At 43.5% G+C, this 20607-nt stretch overlaps 1 protein-coding gene across 6 annotated transcripts in view; it reads left to right on the forward strand.

The window, feature by feature from the left end:
• Positions 1-18171, forward strand: part of Fermt2 (FERM domain containing kindlin 2) — a 75601-nt gene extending 57430 nt beyond the window's left edge. Inside the window, exons 5-18 of one of the 6 annotated variants that reach the window (XM_057786168.1) lie at positions 1459-1491; positions 1793-2018; positions 2290-2392; positions 4592-4699; positions 9609-9743; positions 10429-10478; positions 11369-11493; positions 12426-12532; positions 12657-12878; positions 14639-14662; positions 15171-15191; positions 15710-15834; positions 16077-16218; positions 17900-18171. In XM_057786168.1, the coding sequence (XP_057642151.1) occupies positions 1459-1491; positions 1793-2018; positions 2290-2392; positions 4592-4699; positions 9609-9743; positions 10429-10478; positions 11369-11493; positions 12426-12532; positions 12657-12878; positions 14639-14662; positions 15171-15191; positions 15710-15834; positions 16077-16218; positions 17900-18073 (1595 nt within the window). In that variant the 3' untranslated portion in view covers positions 18074-18171. The remainder of the gene's footprint in view (positions 1-1458; positions 1492-1792; positions 2019-2289; positions 2393-4591; positions 4700-9608; positions 9744-10428; positions 10479-11368; positions 11494-12425; positions 12533-12656; positions 12879-14638; positions 14663-15170; positions 15192-15709; positions 15835-16076; positions 16219-17899) is intronic. The other 5 variants (XM_057786169.1, XM_057786170.1, XM_057786172.1 and 2 more) reach the window with 5 other exon arrangements.
• Positions 18172-20607: the final 2436 nt, after the last annotated feature.

Here is a 20607-nt window from a genome sequence, read left to right on the forward strand (position 1 = left end):
CATAGGAAGACAAGTTAGGGTTAGCCTTTGAGCTGGCCCTGATGGAATCTAAACTATGCATGTCCTCTGACCCAGCGGTGCAGCCAGCATTGGGAAATAAGCACAGAACTGTTTACAGAAGCTCCGATTGCCCCCGAGACGCTCAGTAGTCAGATGCATGTGGGTTGGGAATGGTTTGACTTGTATTGCATGAAGGCAGTGTGTGAACAGGCAACACCAGCTAGTCCAATGTGGCCGGCAGCTTGCTGGCTCTTGACCGAGAACGCGTCCTTTAGCCTCTGTCCCTCAGTTTTGTTCTCCAGGGTGAAAATAGATTTGTCGAGACACTAAATGAATTGTTGCCCTGTAGTATCTGTAGACAAGTGGAGCTGTGCTCTGTAAAATGCAGGCTGTAGATGGAGAGTGGGCTCTGTTGACATACTTTTCTGTATTGGAAACTTGAGAGTCATCAATTTTAACTACTCAGCTCTGAGTAATTCTAGTATATCATAGTAGGAAAAAGTCAGTATTCCAACATTCTTAGTGAAAGATTTATTCAACAAATAGGTTTTTTAAGTAAAGGAGTTTCTGCCAATTAGTTAATATTCTCCCATGCTGTATTTGTCTGTACTCCTTAGCAGATGAGCTGGAGAAGAGATTCCTGCCTTTGGTGAGAACTGCTACCCTTCCACGGGGTCCTGATTTTAAGTTTACCAGTGACCCCTAGAGAACAGTGCCTCAGAACTGACTATGCTCCTGCCTCCTCTCTGGCCCCACAGCATTGCCATGGACACAGCACAGGACTCAGGGATAGCGGGTCAGATATGGATGGCTGACAAGATACATTCAGTGAAAGTCCTTCAGTCTCAGTGCCTTCGCACAGGGGTGGGAGGAAGGAGGATGCCTAAGCTTATTTTTCAGTTAGATAACTGGGGGAGGGTGGATTATTAACCCTCTTCTTTTCACATCCAGTAACAGTGTAGCAACAGAAAATGAGTCAGGACGATGGCCCTAAGTTTGAGGCCAGCCTAGACCACAGTGTGAGAGCCTGTCTCTAAAAACAGGACAGGACCGGATAGAATATAACAGATTGAGACATGTCTTTGATATCCTTACTTGTGTTATTCAGGTGAAAGAGCATGTGTTGTATCATTAGCTAGAGTGCTTCATTTTTGTAGCCTGTACTGTATGGCTCACCCTGTCACACTGAGGGGCCCTTAGAGAAATGAGGTGACACCTGACTCCAGTTCAGCTGTATATGAACCAAATCACGGCCTGCCCTGATTAAAGCACAGCTTCATTTTTGCATTGGACAAAATACTGTATTCCTGTTGAAGCTCCTGAGATTTTAGTGCGCCTACTCATGACCCACAACTGGGGCGAGTCTGTTTCCCCTCTTCCCCATTTCCTCTTCATTCCTTTGTCTTCTGATGTTGCCTTTCCTTTGCCTTCTGAACTCCTTTCTTTCCTTTCCTATAGGCATCGATGTTCTTTACATTGGCCCTCTGAAAGGTGAGCCTCACCACAATCACACACACGGTGTTGGTCTGTGCGCTTCAGCTATGGCCTCATCCCCTAGTTCCCTCAGCCGGCTTTCTCCTCAGAACCGCCACCACTTTAATCACATCACGGCTTTGGTACTGTGTGTTCTGTTATACGAGCACAGTTACTTTGTGTTTTGAGGCAGGCAAATAATGTGCTAAGCTTTCCTTCCAGATTGAAGCTTGTGGCTCATTGTGCTTCCTGCCGTAGTGTGTGTGCTCACTGAGCTGAGTCTGAGTCCCCCTCACAGCTGTCTCTTCCCACTTACTAGGAGGCATATACTCCAGCCCTGGACTTTACAGCAAAACAATGACGCCCACTTACGACGCTCATGATGGAAGCCCCTTGTCACCAACTTCTGCCTGGTTTGGTGACAGTGCTCTGTCAGAAGGCAATCCCGGGATACTTGCTGTTAGTCAGCCGGTAACATCACCAGAAATACTGGCAAAGATGTTCAAGCCTCAAGCTCTTCTTGATAAAGCAAAAACGAACCAAGGGTAAGTTTTTGGTTTTTTTGAGACAGGGTATCTCTATGTAGCCCTGGCTGTCCTGGAACTCACTCAATCTGTAGATCAGGCTGACCCAAAATTCACAGAGATCTGCCTGTCACTGCCTCCCCAGTGCTGGGATTTTAAAAAGTATCCATCACTAGGCCTACCCATGGGTAAGTTTTAGGGGGACAGATACAAGCAAAGACTGTACCTGGTTGGGGTGGGGTGTTTGGTTAATTGTGTTTGCTTTGCTCAGCACTCTTCTCCATTTGTTCAGGTGGCTTGATTCCTCGAGATCACTAATGGAGCAGGATGTGAAGGAAAATGAGGCCTTGCTACTCCGATTCAAGTACTACAGCTTTTTTGATTTGAATCCAAAGGTATCAAGGATCACAAGGAATCTTTTCTGCCTGTTTCCATTCTCATTTGAATATTAAGACACTGTAGCAAGTTTTGAATAATATTCAAAACCCAGACCTTAGGCAAAAGTGTGTGTATTCTGAATAAATCTGGTATTTTCTTAGGGTTGCTGTATACATGTTATTCACCGAATGATGTGAGCATATAATGAAAGACAAGACACTAGATCAGTGGTTCTCAACCTGTAGGGCCTGACCCCTTTGGGGTTTGGACAATCCTTTCAGAGGGGTGGCCTGCAATCATTGGAAAACCAGTATTTACATTACAATTCATAACAGCAGCAAAATTATAGTTATGCAGGCCCTACAGGTTGAGAACTGAAGGCGTAAGTCATAAACAATCCCACACCAGTTTGGAATTATGATTAATAGGGTGGTATTTATTTAAAGGGGAAAAAACTTACAGATCACCGTCCCAGACAACAGCCCTCTGTGCAATTAGGAAGAAGTCTAGTCGCCGGAACCGGAGCAGGAAGTAAAGAGAGCGAGGAGGGAAGTAGCCGCTTTTTTAAAGGGAAAGAGACCACGCCCCAATGGGCTGGTATCTCAGCGGCTATTGGCTGGAGGAGTGGAAGGACCTCCTGCAACAGAGAACCACTGATCTAGTGTCTTGTCTTTCATTGTGTGCTCACACAATTCTGTGTATAACATGTGTACAGCAAACTGTGTGTACAGAACTATCAAAGTTTTATTTTTAGGCCAAGTCATATCTACTTTTAGTTGTAGGTTGGGGAGTGAGTGGAATGTTTGGTTAGCCTTTTAAGAGAGCGTTTCTTTTTGCTAATATAATTAAATGGACAGTTTAATGATATGGATACACATACTTTCCAAAAGTGTCTCTGTCCTCCTGTTTTGGACATTTAAAATAGCTCCTCCTCCCAAGGGTCTACCCTTCGTGTGTTTCTCTGTGAGGTATTTCCCAAAGTAATTAATTTGTACTCACTGAGTTCTGTTGTAGCAAGTCAGAATAATAATGTTAAAATCAATCTGTATTTGTACCTTGTTTTAATTCTTTCCAACTAGATTTTTCTTTTTCCCCTCTCCTTCCCTTTCTTTATCCGGTGTTTGCTTTTTGAGACAGAATCCAGCCATTCTGCATAGGCTGTGGAACTTAGTATGAAACCCAGGCTGACTCTGGGTGTGGATTACAAGCGTACATTAGTACCCAGTTTTGTGGGGTTTGTTCTGTTTTTGAGACAGTGTCTTGCTGTGCAGCCTGGGCTGGCCTAGAAACCAAGGATCCTCCTGCTTTAGCTTTCCCAGTTCCGCGTAGCAGTCATGAGCCACCGCGCCCTCCTTCAAGTCAGACACATAGTCATTACGTGAACCTCCTTTTTCCTCAGTGCTAGGGGTCTAATCCTTTCTCGTGCTAGGCGATCCCTTCTGCTTACTGAACTAAATCCCTGAGTAATTTTCTTGTCATAGTTTGTCGTTTTAAATAGAAAATTAATGTATCTATAGTCATATCTAACATAATAGATCTCTTCTTTTTTAAGAATTAACCATTTTGATAATAAAAAGTTGAAAAAAATTACATACTCACTTTTTGTCATGCTTTAAACATGAGTATTTATGGTGTTAAAGTTGTAGTGCAAGCTTTTAGTGGCAACACCCAGGAGGCAGAGGCAAGAGGATCTCTGAATTCAAGACTAGTTAGTTAGTCTAGACAGCAAGCTAAGGCCAACCAAGGCTACACAGCGAGACCCTTGTCTCAAAAGGTGGAGAAGGGGTGCTAGAGAGATAGATTACTGGTTAAGAGCACTTGCAGAGGACCTGGGTCCCAGCACCTACATGGTAGCTCACAACCATGCATTAACTCCAGTTCCAGGGCACCCAGCAGGCACCAGGCACGCAGGTAGTGTATACACATACACAAGAGCAAAGCACTCATGAAATAATCTTATTAAAAAGAGACTACTTAAAGACATTATTTTAAAATTTAGGTGTGTTTGAGTGCAGGAGCCCACAGAGACCAGACATATCAGAACCCCTGGGATCTAGAATTCAGGCAATTATGAGCCATCCTACATGTGTGCTAGGAACAGTATGCACTCCTAACTGCTGAGCCATCTCTCAAGCCTCAAAAGTGAATATTTAACACTGAAAACTTTCTGGTATTGAATACTGTGTATTAAAGCCCGCGTTTCCCTCGTTCTGCAGTACGATGCTATCAGAATCAATCAACTTTATGAGCAGGCCAAGTGGGCTCTTCTCCTGGAAGAGATTGAATGCACCGAGGAGGAGATGATGATGTTTGCAGCCTTGCAGGTAATGTGACATAGCGACTGGTTCTTAAGTGGGAAGAAGAGAGTGCTGTAGTAACCCTAGCATTTGATACTGTTGTTTTTGCTGTGTAGGAAGTGGCACATGGGGCTGGCAAGATGGCCCAGCAAGCAGATGTGTGCTACCAAGCATGGTAACCCAAGTTTGGTATTCAGGACCTACTTGGTGGAAGGAGAGAACCAACTCCCAAAATCATCTGAGGCTGGGCATATTGGCACACACCTTTAATCCCAGCCCTGGGGAGGCTAGGGCAGCTAGGGCTGCGTAGTGAGACTCCTTTTGTTTTAATATAGTCCTCTCACTTCCATGTGCACACGTGCATGGACATGCAAACACACTAACTAATGGAAATTTGTAAGCATCGGAAGTGGACATTTACAAAAGTGAAACAAGCATGATTATTATTTTTTTCTTTTTTTGGTTTTTCTAAACAGGGTTTCTCTGTGTAGCCTTGGCTGTCCTGGAACTCACTCTGTAGCCCAGGCTGGCCTCGAACTCAGAGATCCACCTGTTATGCCTCCCTGGTTCTGAAATTAAACGTGTGCGCCACCAAGGCCAAGCTAATGATTATTTTTGTTTCATTTTGTTTTAATATATTTAAGAATCAGCCAGGCAGTGGTGGTGCATACCTTTAATCCCAGCACTCGGAAGGCAGAAGCAGGCGGATTTCTGTGAGTTTGAGGCCAACCTGGTCTACAAGAGCTAGTTCCAGGACAGGCTCCAAAGCTACAGAGAAACCCTGTCTTGAAAAACTAAATAAGTAAATAAATAAATAAAATATTTAAGAGTCAGTTGGGTGGTGGTGGCACACACCGTCAATTCCAGCACTTAGGAGGCAGAGGCAGGTGGATCTCAGTGAGTTTGAGGCCAGCCTGGTCTACCAAGTGAGTTCCAGGACTATTATACAGAGAAACCCTGTCTCAAAAAATAAACAAACATACAAAAAAGAAACAAGACTGGAGAGATGGCTCAGAGGTTAAGGTGTTCTGATTGCTCTTCCAGAGGTCCCAAGTTCAATTCCCAGCAACAACATAACAGCTCACAACCATCTATAATGAGATCTGGTGCCTTCTTCTGGTGTTCAGGCATACATACAGGCAGAATATATATATATAAAATAAATCTTAATATACATATATATTTAAGAATTGCCAGGCGGTGGTGGCACACACCTTTAATCCCAGTACTCAGGAGGCAGAGGCAAGCAGATCTCTGTAAGTTCGAGACCAGCCTGGTCTACAGAGCAAGTTCCAGGACAGGCTCCAAAGCTACAGAGAAATCCTGTCTTGAAGAAAACAAAAAAAAGAAAAATAAAAGAAGAAAAAAGAATCATTGGTACTTTTGGTAGCTTTCTTTTATCTTGTGGGAAAAAATGGTCATTTCCCTTCTAGCCTGTAGTAACCTGAAGTTAAGTCAGTTTTCTCTTGGAAATAAAATACTAATACTATTAAGTTGATGATGAGGCACAGTGCAAACTGGCAGTAGAGTAGGATAAACATAAGTGTTTTTACAATATTAATTATTAAGTAGAAAGCTAATGTTTCTTTAAGCCAGTATTTCTCCAAATATGAGCCATGGATAACACATGCTTCAGAATTATAGTGGTACTTATTAAATTAATTACCCCACTCCCATTACTGATCCACGCTCCAGTGTGGCTTTAGACAAACCAGCGTTCTTATAAGCACTGAGGTCCATTGTCAGCAGCTTGACTCTTTCAGATTTCAGGATGTCTGAGTGGGGCTTGGCAAGTATTCTTGGGTTGTGATAGGACTCTAGTCTTCCCTGAGGTCCAGCGCAATTAATAGTCTTTAAATAGAAGTGGGAGAAGCAAAGCTGGTCCTCAGTAAAAAATCTCTAACTATAAGGATTCACTTTTCTCAGAACACAAAAATGCTGCCAAGCTTCCAAATGCACCAAAGCACCAGAAAGTTCAGCTATAACCCAGGGTCACCAGGAAGGTTGCTGGTGGGTGGGCGAATTCATCAGCTATTCCAGAGAGTTGACTAAGCAGCTGGTTTAGAATCTTACAGTTAGAGAAGTAGAAAAAAGACAAAATCTCCTGAGTAAATTGGGAGCGTAGGGACCTTGGAAGAGGGTTGGGGGGGGGGGCAGAGAAAAATGTAGAACTCAATAAAAAGTCAATTAAAAAAAAAAAAAACTTTAAGTTCACTGGACACCTTTAATACCAGCACTCTGGAGGTGAGGCAGGTGGATCTCTGTGAGTTCAAGACCAGCCTGGTCTACAAGAACTAGTTCCAGGACAAGCTCCAAAACTACAGAGAAAGCCTGTCTTTAAAAAACAAACAAACACGCCTTTAATCCCAGCACTTGGGAGGCAGAGGCAGGCGGATCTCTGTGAGTTCGAGACCAGCCTGGTCTACAAGAGCTAGTTCCAGGACAGGCTCCAAAACCACAGAGAAACCCTGTCTCGAAAAACCAAAAAAAAAAAAAAAACAAACAAACAAACAAACTTACAGTTCTCAGGGCCTTCCAGCTGTCTGGAGAATTTCCTGAATTAAATATGGCATAGTTCACTGGGAAGCTCTTACCTGAGTGACTCTTTAAATATACCTTTCACACTTTGAATACAGACTCATTGTTTTCTGGTAGAAATTTTGCCAAAAGAAAGAATAAGACATGTAAAATACATCTGTAAAAAACCATAGGTTTAAATTTTATAACAATATTCTTTATCATTTTGTTGTTGTTTAGGTATTGTGCTAGGAAATGAACCCGTAGTCTTGCACATGCTAAGCAAGCTTTGTACCACTGGGCTATACCCCAGCAAAACTTAGATTGTATTCACAGTAATTGAAGGGCCTCAAATCATAGCTCTCTTGGACCATTTTAGTGGATAGATGAATGATGGATAGGTGGGTGGGTGGGTGGGTGGGTGGGTGGGTGGATGCATGCATGCATGCATGCATGCATGGATGATGGACTCTTGTCCTTCCCAGTGTGACCACACTGAATAGAACTCATGCTTCTGCTCCTCGCCATTGAAAACAAAGTGTGGTGGAGCCTGCAACCCACACATTGAACTGCTCTGTCTTTGGGGCATCCAGATCTCTGTAAATTAGACTTATTATAGCAAGAAGAAAGAAAATAATTTAGTATAAACTAGATAAAAAATAAAGCTGTAAAGTTATTAAGATAATAACAGGGTCTCTTGTATCAGGATCAGCCAAAGTGCTTTAAAAAATGTGGATTTCAGGCTGAGCCACAGAGTTGCTGAGTCCAGATCTGGAGTGGGGTGGTGAGAGGAAAGGGGGAGTCTACATATTAACCAGCTCTTCACACAATCCTTTTTTTCTTTTATTTATTTATTTTATTTTATTAACATTTTTTCATTAATTTTACATGCCAACCACAGTTTCCCTCCCTCCTCTCTTCCCATTCTCTCCCATTCCCCGATTCTCTTCTACCGCCTCCTCATCCACTCCTCTGTCTCCATTCCCAAAGGGACAGGCTTCCTCTGAGCATGAGCAAAGCTTGGAGCCATATGGCCCGACAGTCTCTGCTTCCCTTGTTCTTACTGGTTATCACAAGTTCATACATCCAACAGTCTCTGCTTCCCGTGTTCTCATTGGTTATCACAAGTTCATATGCCCGACATTCTCTGCTTCCCTTGTTCTTATTGGTCACTGCAAAGATCTGTTTGCCCAATTGGAAGATGTAACTATTTGCTGCGAGTCTTAGAATACAGGACTGGTAGTTGGCCTTGGGTCCATCAATTGAGTGTTCCCACACATCAAGTAAATGGATACTTCACAAGTTCAGAGCCGCTTATGCCTTGAGTAGCAGCTGATGAGAATTACACCAGATGCTGTTGGTCTCTCATAAAATCTCTCAGGCTTGATAGCAAAACTTAATAGGTTTTTAATATTCTGAGTCACCAAGTGTATTTTAAAATAGCTATTTTTAAAATAAATCTTTATTTACTGTGTATAGTGTTCTACCTGCATGTTTGCTTGGACGCCAGAAAAGGGCACCAGATCTCATTACAGATGGCCGTGAGCCATTGTGTGGTTGCTGGGAATTGAACTCGGTACCTGGAAGTGCTCTTAACCTCTGAGCCATCTCTTCAGCCCTGAAAACAGCTATTTTATATTTTAGAAGATTCTATGCCTAAGACTGTTTCCTCGCTAGATAGAAGGACCGTCTGGTTGTACTTACACACTCTCTGTTCATACATATGAACGGTTTCTTATTCTTCGATGACTGACTATGGAGTATTGAAGACAGAACGGGGAAGTGGAGCTACTGTCCACTTTTCCCTGGAGTTAGAATGGTGATGCTTTGCTCCGGGTGGTTAGGACTGTAGGCCAGCGAGGGCTCATTTTCTCAGTGATGTGAGACAAGCCAGTGAGTTCGTCTCTATAGGAGCTTCATGCGTGGTCTGATGCTTCCTGGGATGTGCATCTGTTCAAGGCACAGGACAGAATGCATTGAAAGCCAGCTACCCCACAAGAAAACAACCAAAACTCAGCTTTGTAAGTGCGTCCCGCCATACGAAGGGAGGCAGGAGCGATCCGTTTGTGTGTACACAGAGACTGCACTCGTTTTGGATAACTTTTTCTGTTCAGGTCTGTCACACTGATCGCAAGTGCCATGGCCCTTGCTTTTTACCCTTCTAGTTTCAGGACATTTTAAGTGTTGGGCTGGACCTGCAATTATAGAAGGTTGCGAGCTGCCATGTGGCTGCTAGAAATCAAACCCGGATTCACTGTAAGCAGCTACTGAGCCATCATCTCTCCAGCATCCTCCCCTGACACTTTATCTTTGCAAATCAGATAAAAAAGCATCCAGTATCCAAAGAGCCAGGTAGTAATTTCATCTCAAAGTTCTGCAACTGAACAGTCATTTCAACAACATGCTGTTGTGGTTTCAGTATCATATCAATAAGCTGTCAATCATGACGTCAGAAAACCATCTGAACAACAGTGACAAAGACGTGGATGAAGTTGATGCTGCCCTTTCTGATCTGGAGATCACTTTGGAAGGCGGGAAAACATCAACAATTCTGGTGAGGTGGCTCTTTAGCTAATGTTTGACTTTAGTTGAGGCTTACCTTTTTGTGGGTTTTCCGTGGCCAGCTATGGCATCTGGAAGGTGGAGAAAAGTGCTCAGTTCTTTCCAGAAGTTTGTCATAGATTTTCAGAGAAGTTTTTTGTGGTGGAAGGATCAATGCCAGGGCCTCACTCTCCACCCCAGGAAACCTTTTCTGAGGAATAGTGCCTCTGACCTCTAGGGCTTCCCATTCTGAAGCCCTCTCTAAATAACTTGTTTTGGGGAAGCATCATCAAGCCGTGGTAAGTTAGCTTACTTGATACACAACAGAAAGAAGAGAAATGAGCTTCATGATAACCTAAATGTTGCTTATTTTTAAAACTGAGGAAGGAGTTATTGATGAAAGAAATTTTTCTTGGTTCCATTATGATTCATAATATTTCCATATGTTGCTGTAAACCATTTCATCTATATTTAGACATAGCAATACATTCTTGGGAGTTGTGCAAATGTCATGTTGTTCAAATTTTTATAGCTTTGTTTAATATTTGAAAATGCCTTTGTAATAAGACCATCTAATATGATCATATCATTTATATCTTTAACAACTGTATTTTGAATATTAAATAAGCAGTTTTAAAATCAGATACCAAATTAAATTTAAAAGATTAATAAAAATATTATTTTAATCCTTTACCTAGGGTGACATTACTTCAATTCCAGAACTTGCTGACTATATTAAAGTTTTCAAGTAAGTACAAAAGTGGGATCGATTTCAAATATCAATAAGAACTATTAGTTTTATGATCAGGTTCTCATTTAAATTTACAGTAATTCGATTGTCAATTTTTATAAAATAAATCTGTAAGATTTACCAATTCGATATACACTTAAAGTTAAAATCATGTTCACTAAACTAAAACCACAAAAATCATTGCTTTATTTGATCTTAAAGTCATCGGGGCTGATTGTATCATAGTTGGTAATAGTGGCTGACGGCAACGGTCTGCATTAAAAGTGGCACGTGGTGTCCGGGGAATGCTCAGAGCTCCAGACTCCATTGCCTTGTGTTCATGTTTTTAATCTTCCAAACTGAGAGCTGGGCAGTAGGGTAGGTGGGAGACAGCTGTGCTGCCGATTCTCCACTTTCCTGCTGTGCTTCGCGAGGCTGGAAATACTGTAGCTCACAGAATAGAGCGCTTCTGAGAAAAGGACGATTTCAGAACTTCTCTGTATCTACCTTTTCCCTTTTCCACACTTTCACTGTGCCGCCTTCTGTGTTTGGCTCTGGAGTGGCATGTCTGTGTCATGACTGACCCTTTGACTGCAGTCATGTTGAGTACACATATGCAGAGATTTTCACAGCCATGATGCTGTGGGCACCACCGCATCTGCAGGGTTTTTCCAGATGGACAGCTTGAAGAGTGAAGTGCGGGCTGGGGCTCTCTACCCTCTCGGTGTTTGCGATCTTCTGGAGTAGACTGAGAAGGGGGCACACCAGGGAAAGCTGGCCAAAGTCAGATGATGTCAGCCCTATAAAGCTGACTTTGCGTTTTTCAGCACTGAGAAATTTAACTGCTAAAACAGCCCTGATGAAGTCACGTCAAAGTGGTTATTGTCTTAATTCTGTTTGTTATCTAGGCCTAAAAAGCTGACTTTAAAAGGGTACAAGCAGTACTGGTGCACGTTCAAAGACACTTCCATCTCCTGCTATAAGAGCCGAGAAGAGTCCAGCGGTACACCTGCTCATCAGATGAATCTCAGAGGTAAGGGGGCCTCGTGTGACCTGTGGAGGTTCTGCCGTGTTCTTGGTTCTCCAGTTTGTGTGTTCAGTTGCATGTGGGTATTTGTTCTGATCTCTGGCTGGATCCAAGTGGAAGTACACGACATTTAGCTCTCTCATCAAATAAATTTGTGATGTCTTTCTCCTGGTCTTTAAGATCAGAAAACATGACGATCATCGACGTTGTTAGGGTTCCCTCATCTGTAGCCTGTGGTTGTCATGTCCACAGTGCTTGTCTCATCCTCCTCGCGGGCATCTTGCTTGCTCTTCACCCTGATCACAGGCGGGGCTTGTAGCCTGTTTTCCTCTTCTGTCTTCACTTTGTTCTCCCCCAGCTCCTGAGGCAAGTCCAGGATGTTCCTGCCAGGCTCCTAACAGCCAGCTTGAGTTTCCTTTTGCCTTGTCAGATTGAAAGCTGAGCAGTGGGAGCTGGAACTTGAGGCATGGGCCTCCTCATTGAGCGCCTGCAGCCTGGGCCATGCTTCAGCGAGGGCTCAGCTGTTAGCTCTACTTTTTTATTTAATATTTTTTAAAAGTATCTCATTTTTAAGTGTGCGTGTTGTATGTACAGGTGCCTGAGTAGTCTAGAAGAGGGCATCAAATCCCCTGGAGCTGTAATGAGAGACAGTTGTAAGTTAGGAACTGAACTTCTGCCCTTATGCATCCGGAACTGCTCAGCCACGCCTCCTCCAGCCCTAGCTAGCGCTGTTACTCATTCAGGCTTATGGCTAGAGCAAGAGCCTCATTCACTGTGGTGGGGGCCTCTCCATCTGGGGACCAGGAGTGACATTCAGTGGTAGAATGTTCTTAAAGTGTTGTGGCAGAATTCACCCTGTTAAGATCTCACAAAATGAGGCTATTTTATTGGCTCAGGATTTCCTTTATGCACTTTTATAATTTAATTTATTATTACAGGATGTGAAGTTACCCCAGATGTAAACATTTCGGGCCAAAAATTTAACATAAAACTCCTAATTCCAGTTGCAGAGGGCATGAATGAAATTTGGCTTCGTTGTGATAATGTAAGTTTTCCGATTAAAGTCACTTTTCTCTGGCTCTCCTGTGAGTTGGTTGGCCAGCTGTCCCTACATTCTACACCCAGGTTCCGAGCACTGTGTGGCTTCATCCCTCTCTTTGTTTCCACAGGAGAAACAGTACGCACACTGGATGGCAGCCTGCAGATTAGCTTCCAAAGGCAAGACCATGGCGGACAGTTCCTATAATTTAGAGGTTCAGAACATCCTCTCCTTCCTGAAGATGCAGCATCTTAACCCAGATCCCCAGCTAATTCCAGAGCAGATCACAACTGACATCAATCCCGAGTGCCTGGTGTCCCCTCGCTACCTAAAAAAGTATAAGAACAAACAGGTATTCCATTCTACTTAATTAGCTAGTTTTGTAATATTGTGCTCATGCTTTAAATACTGGTTCTCCTCCTAAATGAAAGTTACCAGCTTTGGTAGCGTATAAAACAGGAAATGGAGGAGGTGAGGGTCTGTTTAAAATGTTGTTAATCTTCTATGACGTTAATAGGATAGATACTGGGAAGCAGTACCAGCAGCTGTCTATTCTACACAGTCCAAGGAGAGCACTCTCAAGAATTGAAATGCTCTTAGAGGCCGGATTCTTTGGGTCCCTGCCGAGACGTGACCAAAAAAGCACACTCAGCACTTCTCCAAAGTATCTTTAATACTTGTGTTTGCTGAGGTAGATTAACCATTTGTAGGGATTGGGCAGGAGAGTGTTTTGAGACAGGGTTTCTCTGTGTAGCAGAGATCTGCCTGCCTCTGCCTCCCAAGTGCTGGGGTTAAAGGTGTGACAAATGTGTTATATCTCCATCACTGTCTTAACCCTAATAGAACACCCGCTTGTCCACTCTCTTTGGAATTCCTGTCCTGGAGATTAATACCATAAAAGGCTTGCTGTCCAGGAGAATGGCATGTTGGTGCATTACTCAAGGTCCTTTGCAGGGGAATTTGACTTGAGAGCCCCCAGGATTCTCTACACTGAACAGCAGGCCTTAAAAGGAAAAGGCTTCAGAGTGGATGGAGGAGAGAGAATACCTCTAAAATAAATAAATCATTTTTATCGAGTTTTGTTTTTGTCTTTAAGGGATCATTTTAAAACATTAAAGTTCAAGTTAAATAGAACATTACCTTCCTTAAATTTAAACATTACTTTATTAAATGAATCTGAAACAGTTTTGCTTTCCACGGAATGGTCAGAACTTTAATCAGGAGTGGCCTGTGTGCAGTTAAGGCTGTGGAGTCATGGGCTGTGGAGTGAGCCGTGAGGGATGGCAGAAGTGCCGCCTAGGGGAGCCTCATGGAAGGGGAGGAGGTGCTGGCTTTCCCTTACTCACCAGAGAGCTGTGTGCCAAGAGACTAGTTTCTACAGATGAACTCATTTACCTTCGAATGATTTCAAACCTTAGTGGTTTTATTATTTCAGTGTCTGTTGTCCACAGATGATAGTTCTCTGTTTTTGTGTTGTGGACAGAAATGTGACCTAAAATCCTCTGTTTTGTCAGTGTCAATAAGGTGGTGTGTGGCTAATGGTTAAGGAACTTTCCGGGGGCTGGAGAAATGGCTCAGAGGTTAAGAGCACTGACTGTTCTTCCAGAGGTCCTGAGTTCAATTCCCAGCAACCACATGGTGGCCCAATGCCATCTATAATGAGATCTGGTGCCCTCTTCTGGTATGCAAGCATACACGGAAGGAATGTTGTATACATAATAAATAAATAAATCTTTTAAAAAAAAAAGGACCTTTCCGGGACTTTGGTCTGAGTAAAATAAAATACACAGACCTTTCCGACCCCAGATCTTGTCCCCTCAAGTTCAGGCCTTTGCGTGGCTGCCCTGACCCCAACCAGTGCTCACGGGCATGAGATCAAATGACTGGCTGAGGGGATGCTGCTGAGGCACAGATCAGCATAGCCTCTGACACTTAATCTGCATCTCCCCCCAAATTATGCATGTTTTAGCTGAGCTTTTCCAGGGTTATTTTGAGTGAGTATGAGTTTTTTACTGTAAATAAAGAATTGTCCTCTCATATCAATCTGAAAACAATACATGTGTGGCCACAGCTCCCAGGGCCCGTTTGGCAAACTTGTGTTTCTCCTTCCAGGAAAAAGGATGCAAAAAGCAGATGGTAATTGAGGGCCTGCTGCCTTTCTGTGCAGATAAAGGAACAGTGTGGCGCTCACCTCATGTGTAGCCTTAGCGTCCTTCTGAGAAGCTGTGCATGCCCTGTGTCCTCTGCCTAGAGCTGAGGAAGCTGGCGTGGCTTTGGATTATTCATTTTTATTTTGCCACTAAAATAATTAGCTTTGCCCTCACCATAAGAACAGCACATGAGGGGAGAAAGGGCTTTGCCCCTTCTTCTGTGAGCTTCCACCTTTAACTGAGTGACTGTCTGCAGTGTGCACTTCTGTGTTCTGAATGCACAGTAATCGCTGCTTCCTGGTTTCCATTCTCATTCCTGCCTTGACTGTGTTTCACCTGAGTGGTCTTTTTCTGCATGGTTTTCTGCTAGAATTTTGGGTTGCAGGTTCCATGGCCTTTGCTTTGCTTCATTGCTGTTTCCTGATTACCTCTTCTTTTCTTTTTTCCTTTTTTCTTTCTGCTCCCTTTTTCTTTCTTCGCATTGCCATCTACAGCCAGGCTATATAAGAGATTTGGTAAGTTGGTAATTGGAGATATTTATAAAGAAAGAGAAATTAAACATTATAAAGCCAAACTCATAGCCATCCTACTGTGGCCCCTTACCCTGCCAAGGGGGAATTCATCCTAAAGTGAGTGTAGGTAAACTATTTCAGTTCTGTTTGATGCCGTAGGACATGGATGATACCCACTATTTCTTCATGTTCAGGTCTCTGGACTGGAACCCTGTTGCATTTTGTTGCTAAATGCCAACCATCATCTGAATATAGATCTGAACGTGTTATCTTGTCATCGCTCGCCAGTGTCTGTTCACTTGGAACTTCTCAGTCCTGGCAGGCATACATGAGAATCCTAAATGCTTCTTGTGTGACACATAAAAACTGAAATTAACAATGTTACTTTATTGAAATCACAAAAAAAACTTTAGATAATTTTTAATTCAACATCATTTTATGGGGCACATAATTAAATGTTTTATCTTGTTTCTATCACAAAAGATATAATATCTAATTATTTAATACTTAATCATGTTTAGATAACAGCAAGAATCTTGGAGGCCCATCAGAATGTAGCCCAGATGAGTCTGATTGAAGCCAAGATGAGATTCATTCAAGCTTGGCAGTCTCTGCCTGAGTTCGGCATCACACACTTCATCGCAAGGTCAGTGTGCTGCTGTAGTCTGCAGCTGTTGTTTGTCTACTTCGTGTGCTTAGATCTTAAACACTGAAGGCAAAGCTACTTAGACATAGTAACCTCTTCTACAGCAAAACTTAAAACACGGCATTGTCTAGGCCTTCCCTTAACAACTCGCAGTGCTGCAATTCTGTCCTTACCTGCAGGGGCTCAGCTGTTAGGGTTGGAGCCCCTCCCGTATTCTGAGGGCGTTTTCTTTAATATTACAGATTTCAAGGTGGCAAGAGAGAAGAACTTATTGGAATTGCATACAACAGATTGATTCGGATGGATGCTAGCACGGGAGATGCCATCAAAACATGGCGGTTCAGCAACATGAAGCAGTGGAATGTCAACTGGGAGATCAAAATGGTGAGCTGGCAGAAGTGTGAGGATGGCTGAGGGGTGTGTACTTCAGTGGGTCTGGATTTGTTCCACAGCACTTAAGAAAAACAAAGAGGGGGAGCCTTATAAATTCTGAACCCTGGGTTCTGTGAGGCCATTTGACTGTGATATTTGATACCCCCATTAACTGCTAGGGCTGGTTTGGCTTGTCTGGCTGGTGAGTTCTGGTGTCCCCTTCACTTCTCATACTTAGTGGGAGAAGACAGCCCTCCCTCTCTGCCAAGGGTATAGAGTAGCTGGGCTCCCATGCTAGAACCTTCAAACACACTTTGAAAGGCCACCATTGGGTAGGTAGCCAAACTTCCAAGGCTATAGCCTCATCCAAATGAGGCCCTGCAGGGTAGTCTGCATTTGCTTACAGACGAATAGGATGGGGAGGTGGCTCAGCAGCTAAGAGCGCTTTCCTGTTCTTCTGAAGGACCTGGGTTCAATTCCCAGCACCCACATGGAGGTTCACGACCATCTACAACTCCAGACATGAAAGGAGGGAGGGAGGAAGAGAGAGACAGAGAGAGAGAAGGAAAGAAGGAAGGAAGGCAGGAAGGCAGGAAGGCAGGAAGGAAGGAAGGAAGGAAGGAAGGAAGGAAGGAAGGAAGGAAGGAAGGAGAGCCTAGGGTAGCTCAGGTACTGGGAAGAGAGAAAGAGAGAGAGCACCAGCCTAGGGATAGCTCGGGTACTGAGAGTGCTTGCCTAGCACCCAAAAAAAGAAAAAAATAATCTTTAGGATTAAAGTATAGACCATGTTTGTTACTCATTTCTCACTTAAACTTACCTATTTCATAATGTTCTCTCTGTAATAGCTAAGCCCCTTCCCATAGCAGCAGTCAGAGTCTATTCCAGGCCTCTGGCCAGGCCTGGATGTTTACATTTCTGCTCCTCTCGCAGCCCCCTCACAGCTTCTAAAGCAGGCAGGTGGCCTGGACTCCACTCCCATCTGGAAGCCTCCGGTGTGGTCACTGTCCGAGTGCTCACTTAGTGGCTGGCTCAGCTTTGAAAGAGTTGTTTGCACTCTACTGCCCACTGCCTGTAGCATTGTGTAGCCATGATGGGGCCCATTTTCTTTGTTACATGGACATCATATAAAACAGTTTTACTGGGCACGGTGGTGGTGGTGCACACCTTTAATCCCAGCACTTGGGAGGCAGTGGCAGGAGGATCTCCGAGGATCTCTGCTCTACAGAGTGAGTTCCAGGACAGGCAAGGCTACACAGAGAAGCCCTGTCTCGGGGGAAAAAAGAAAACAAACAAACAAACAAAAAAAACAGTCTTATTGGTAGGCTGTTTGGCTTGGCAATTGGATCTGTTGTATCAGTTGCTATCAGGAAAACCCATCTTTCTGAAATATTTGATCAGAATATCTAAAGGTTAAATTCTAAAGCAAATGTTAAATAAAACACAGGAAGTAGATTTTCTCCCAGGACATGAAGAGAGACATTCTTATTAATTGCATTACCAGAGACTGCTTGGGAACTTAATGGCTTAAACCCCTTGAGAACTTGCAAACTCAAGGAATGGGGGAAGGGATGATGTACTGTTCATATTGTTTGGACACACAGACATTGCTGTCCCTGGCTAATCCTCTGGGGACTGACAGTGCTTCCTTACAGAAGCCGCCGGGGATGCTGACGGTTCTTTGTCTCTATCCCAGGTCACCGTGGAGTTTGCAGATGAGGTCCGGTTGTCCTTCATCTGTACTGAAGTAGACTGCAAGGTGGTCCATGAGTTCATTGGTGGTTACATATTTCTCTCAACGCGGGCCAAAGACCAGAATGAGAGCTTAGATGAGGAGATGTTCTACAAGCTCACCAGTGGTTGGGTGTGAACAGGAAACGGTGTAAAGAAACTGCATAGCCATAACAATATTTAACTTTAAAGCTATTGTTTCTTATATGCTGCTTAATAAAGTAAGCCTGAAATTTATCATTTTATCATGAAAACTCTTTGCCTTATCAGACCGGTTAATATGTACACTAACAAGCATGGTTATTAACCTGCTACCATGATGCAGTATGTGAACTGTGGAATCCAGAACGTTCCCTAGGGCCACACATTGAAATCTGAAGCAGTGGGTGAATCGGGAACCAGCTGTTGCTGACTGACAGTAGCCAAACTGAGAAACAAGCCATCCACTACCAGGTTACCCAGGGTGTGACCTACATGAAGTCTATTTACCATGTGTAATGCATGTGTTTAATGTATGTCTACTTTGATGCCCTCTTTTCAAATACCCTACTTCTGGTAGCTGGTTAGCCCCTCTCCTAATCGGGTCTGCAGTAGATGCTTGGTGTTCAATGACATCGTTGACCTTGAAGGAAGCGCTATTGATCTGTTCTTGAAGAAGCATGTCGTACGTTGTTTCGTGTTTACTTTGCACCAGACTGTATTACAACACTCTTAGTATTCACCAGCATATTCACTGTCTGCTAAAATATGCGACCTTTGTGTTCCGATATGAAGAAAGTTCTATGAAGTATGCATTTTGTGTAACTAATGTACAAACACAAATTTTATAAAATTGTACAGTTTTTTTTTAAAAAACTATTCACATCTAGGAAATGGCTTAAATGTAGCATCCTCGCATTAATTAAATGCTCTTAAAGTATATAATGAATATGCAGTTTCAATATCTGCTAAATTAAGAATGCCTTCATGATGGTCATGACTTGCCGTGGTGTCCTTAACTCTACCGCCTGCACTGGCTCTGTTCTGGTCGCTGCGCTGTTACAGTCTGCATTGGTGCTAGCTAGAAAACTCCTAGCTCACGAGCCCAGAGGGTGCCAGGGAGGGGTGGACCTACCAGTATTTTCCGATAATCCATGATTTAAAGACTGTATAAATGCAATTTATTTTAAATAAAAGCAAAACCTTTTATTTAACATTTCTTTTTGTACTTCTGATCTCTCAACACCACCTACATCTTGCGTGGTTAGAACGGCTGCTGGTGCTGGGCCGTGTCCTGGGTGAAGAACTTTTCTCTCCAAGGTGCGTGCTTCGTTGTTCAGTTAGACTTCAAACTTTGGATTGTGTTCCTTCCCTTGACTCTAATCCTGGTGCTTTTATCCTTATGCGCAGGAAGCAAAGCCTACACTGTCTGCTACAGCGGTTCTCAGCCTGCCTAACACTGAGACACTTTATTGTATTTTATTTTTAATTTTATTTAGCTTTATTTTATGTGCATTGGAGTGAAGGTGTCAGATCCCCTGGAACTGGACAGTTCTGAGCTGGCATGTGGGTGCTGGGAATTGAAACCTGGTCCCTTGGAAGAGCAGCCAGGTGCTCTTAACCACTGAGCCATCTCTCCATGACACTTTAATATAGTTCCTCATGTTGTGGGACCTCCAACCATAAAATTATTTCCATTGCTACTTTATAACTGCAGTTTTGTTACTGTTATGAATTGTAATGTAAATGTCTGTTTTCTGATGGTCTCAGGAGACCCTGTGAAAGGATCATTTGACCCCCAAAGGGGTTGCAGCCCACGGGTTGAGAACTAACTGCTGCCTAGACATTTTACCCCTCACCATCTTTCCCCCAGCCCTGCACCTACCCTCACCCGTCTGAATCTATGTCTGCCTTTCTACCTTTTCTCCCATAAATAACCCCTAAGTTGCCTTGGAGTCACGTGTGCACTTTGCCTTCTCTGAGCTGCCCACTGTACTTAATAGGTGCCAAGCCCAGGCTCCTGTCCCTCTGTCTAGTCATGGGGAAAGCAAACCTGTGGGTGGCAGCCTCAAACCAGAGAGGCACTTTGTAAGAACACTGACTAGGAACCCCCAGGAACCTACATTTGAGTTTCTGTTCCCTGTGATTCACGTTCACAAGGGCACAGGAACAGGGACTATCCAAATTCCAAACAAATCCTGTTCTCAGTGAACATGCTAGTGCCCTACTAGAGGCTTCTGATATGATAATATCAGCTTTGTGGTTTTTGTTGTTGTTGTTGTTTTTATTTTTTCGAGAGATTCTCTGTAGCTTTGGAACCTGTCCTGGAGCTAGCTCTTGTAGACCAGCTGGCCTCGAACTCACAGAGATCCTCCTGCCTCTGCCTCCTAGTGCTGGGATTTAGACTGCTGTCAGTTTTGTGATCTTGAAAGAAAGACATTTGCAGTTCTTGACTCTTTAATGTCACACATCCAAAAGGCAAAGACAAGACCGACCAGTTCTTTCTGTGTTGTCTAGTTGTGGTTTATGTCTTAGTAAAAGGTCTAAGCAAGGCAGTGGCGGTGAAGCACACGTTTTGTCCCTAAGTGCAGGCACTTGAAGGCAGAGGTGGGCGGATCTCTGAGTTCCAGGACTGCCAGGGCTACACAGAGAAACCCTGTCTAGGGAAAAGTGGGAGGGGGGTAAATTAGCAGT

This window comes from Chionomys nivalis, chromosome 12 (genome assembly GCF_950005125.1).
Source record: "Chionomys nivalis chromosome 12, mChiNiv1.1, whole genome shotgun sequence".
Classification (NCBI taxonomy): domain Eukaryota; kingdom Metazoa; phylum Chordata; class Mammalia; order Rodentia; family Cricetidae; genus Chionomys; species Chionomys nivalis.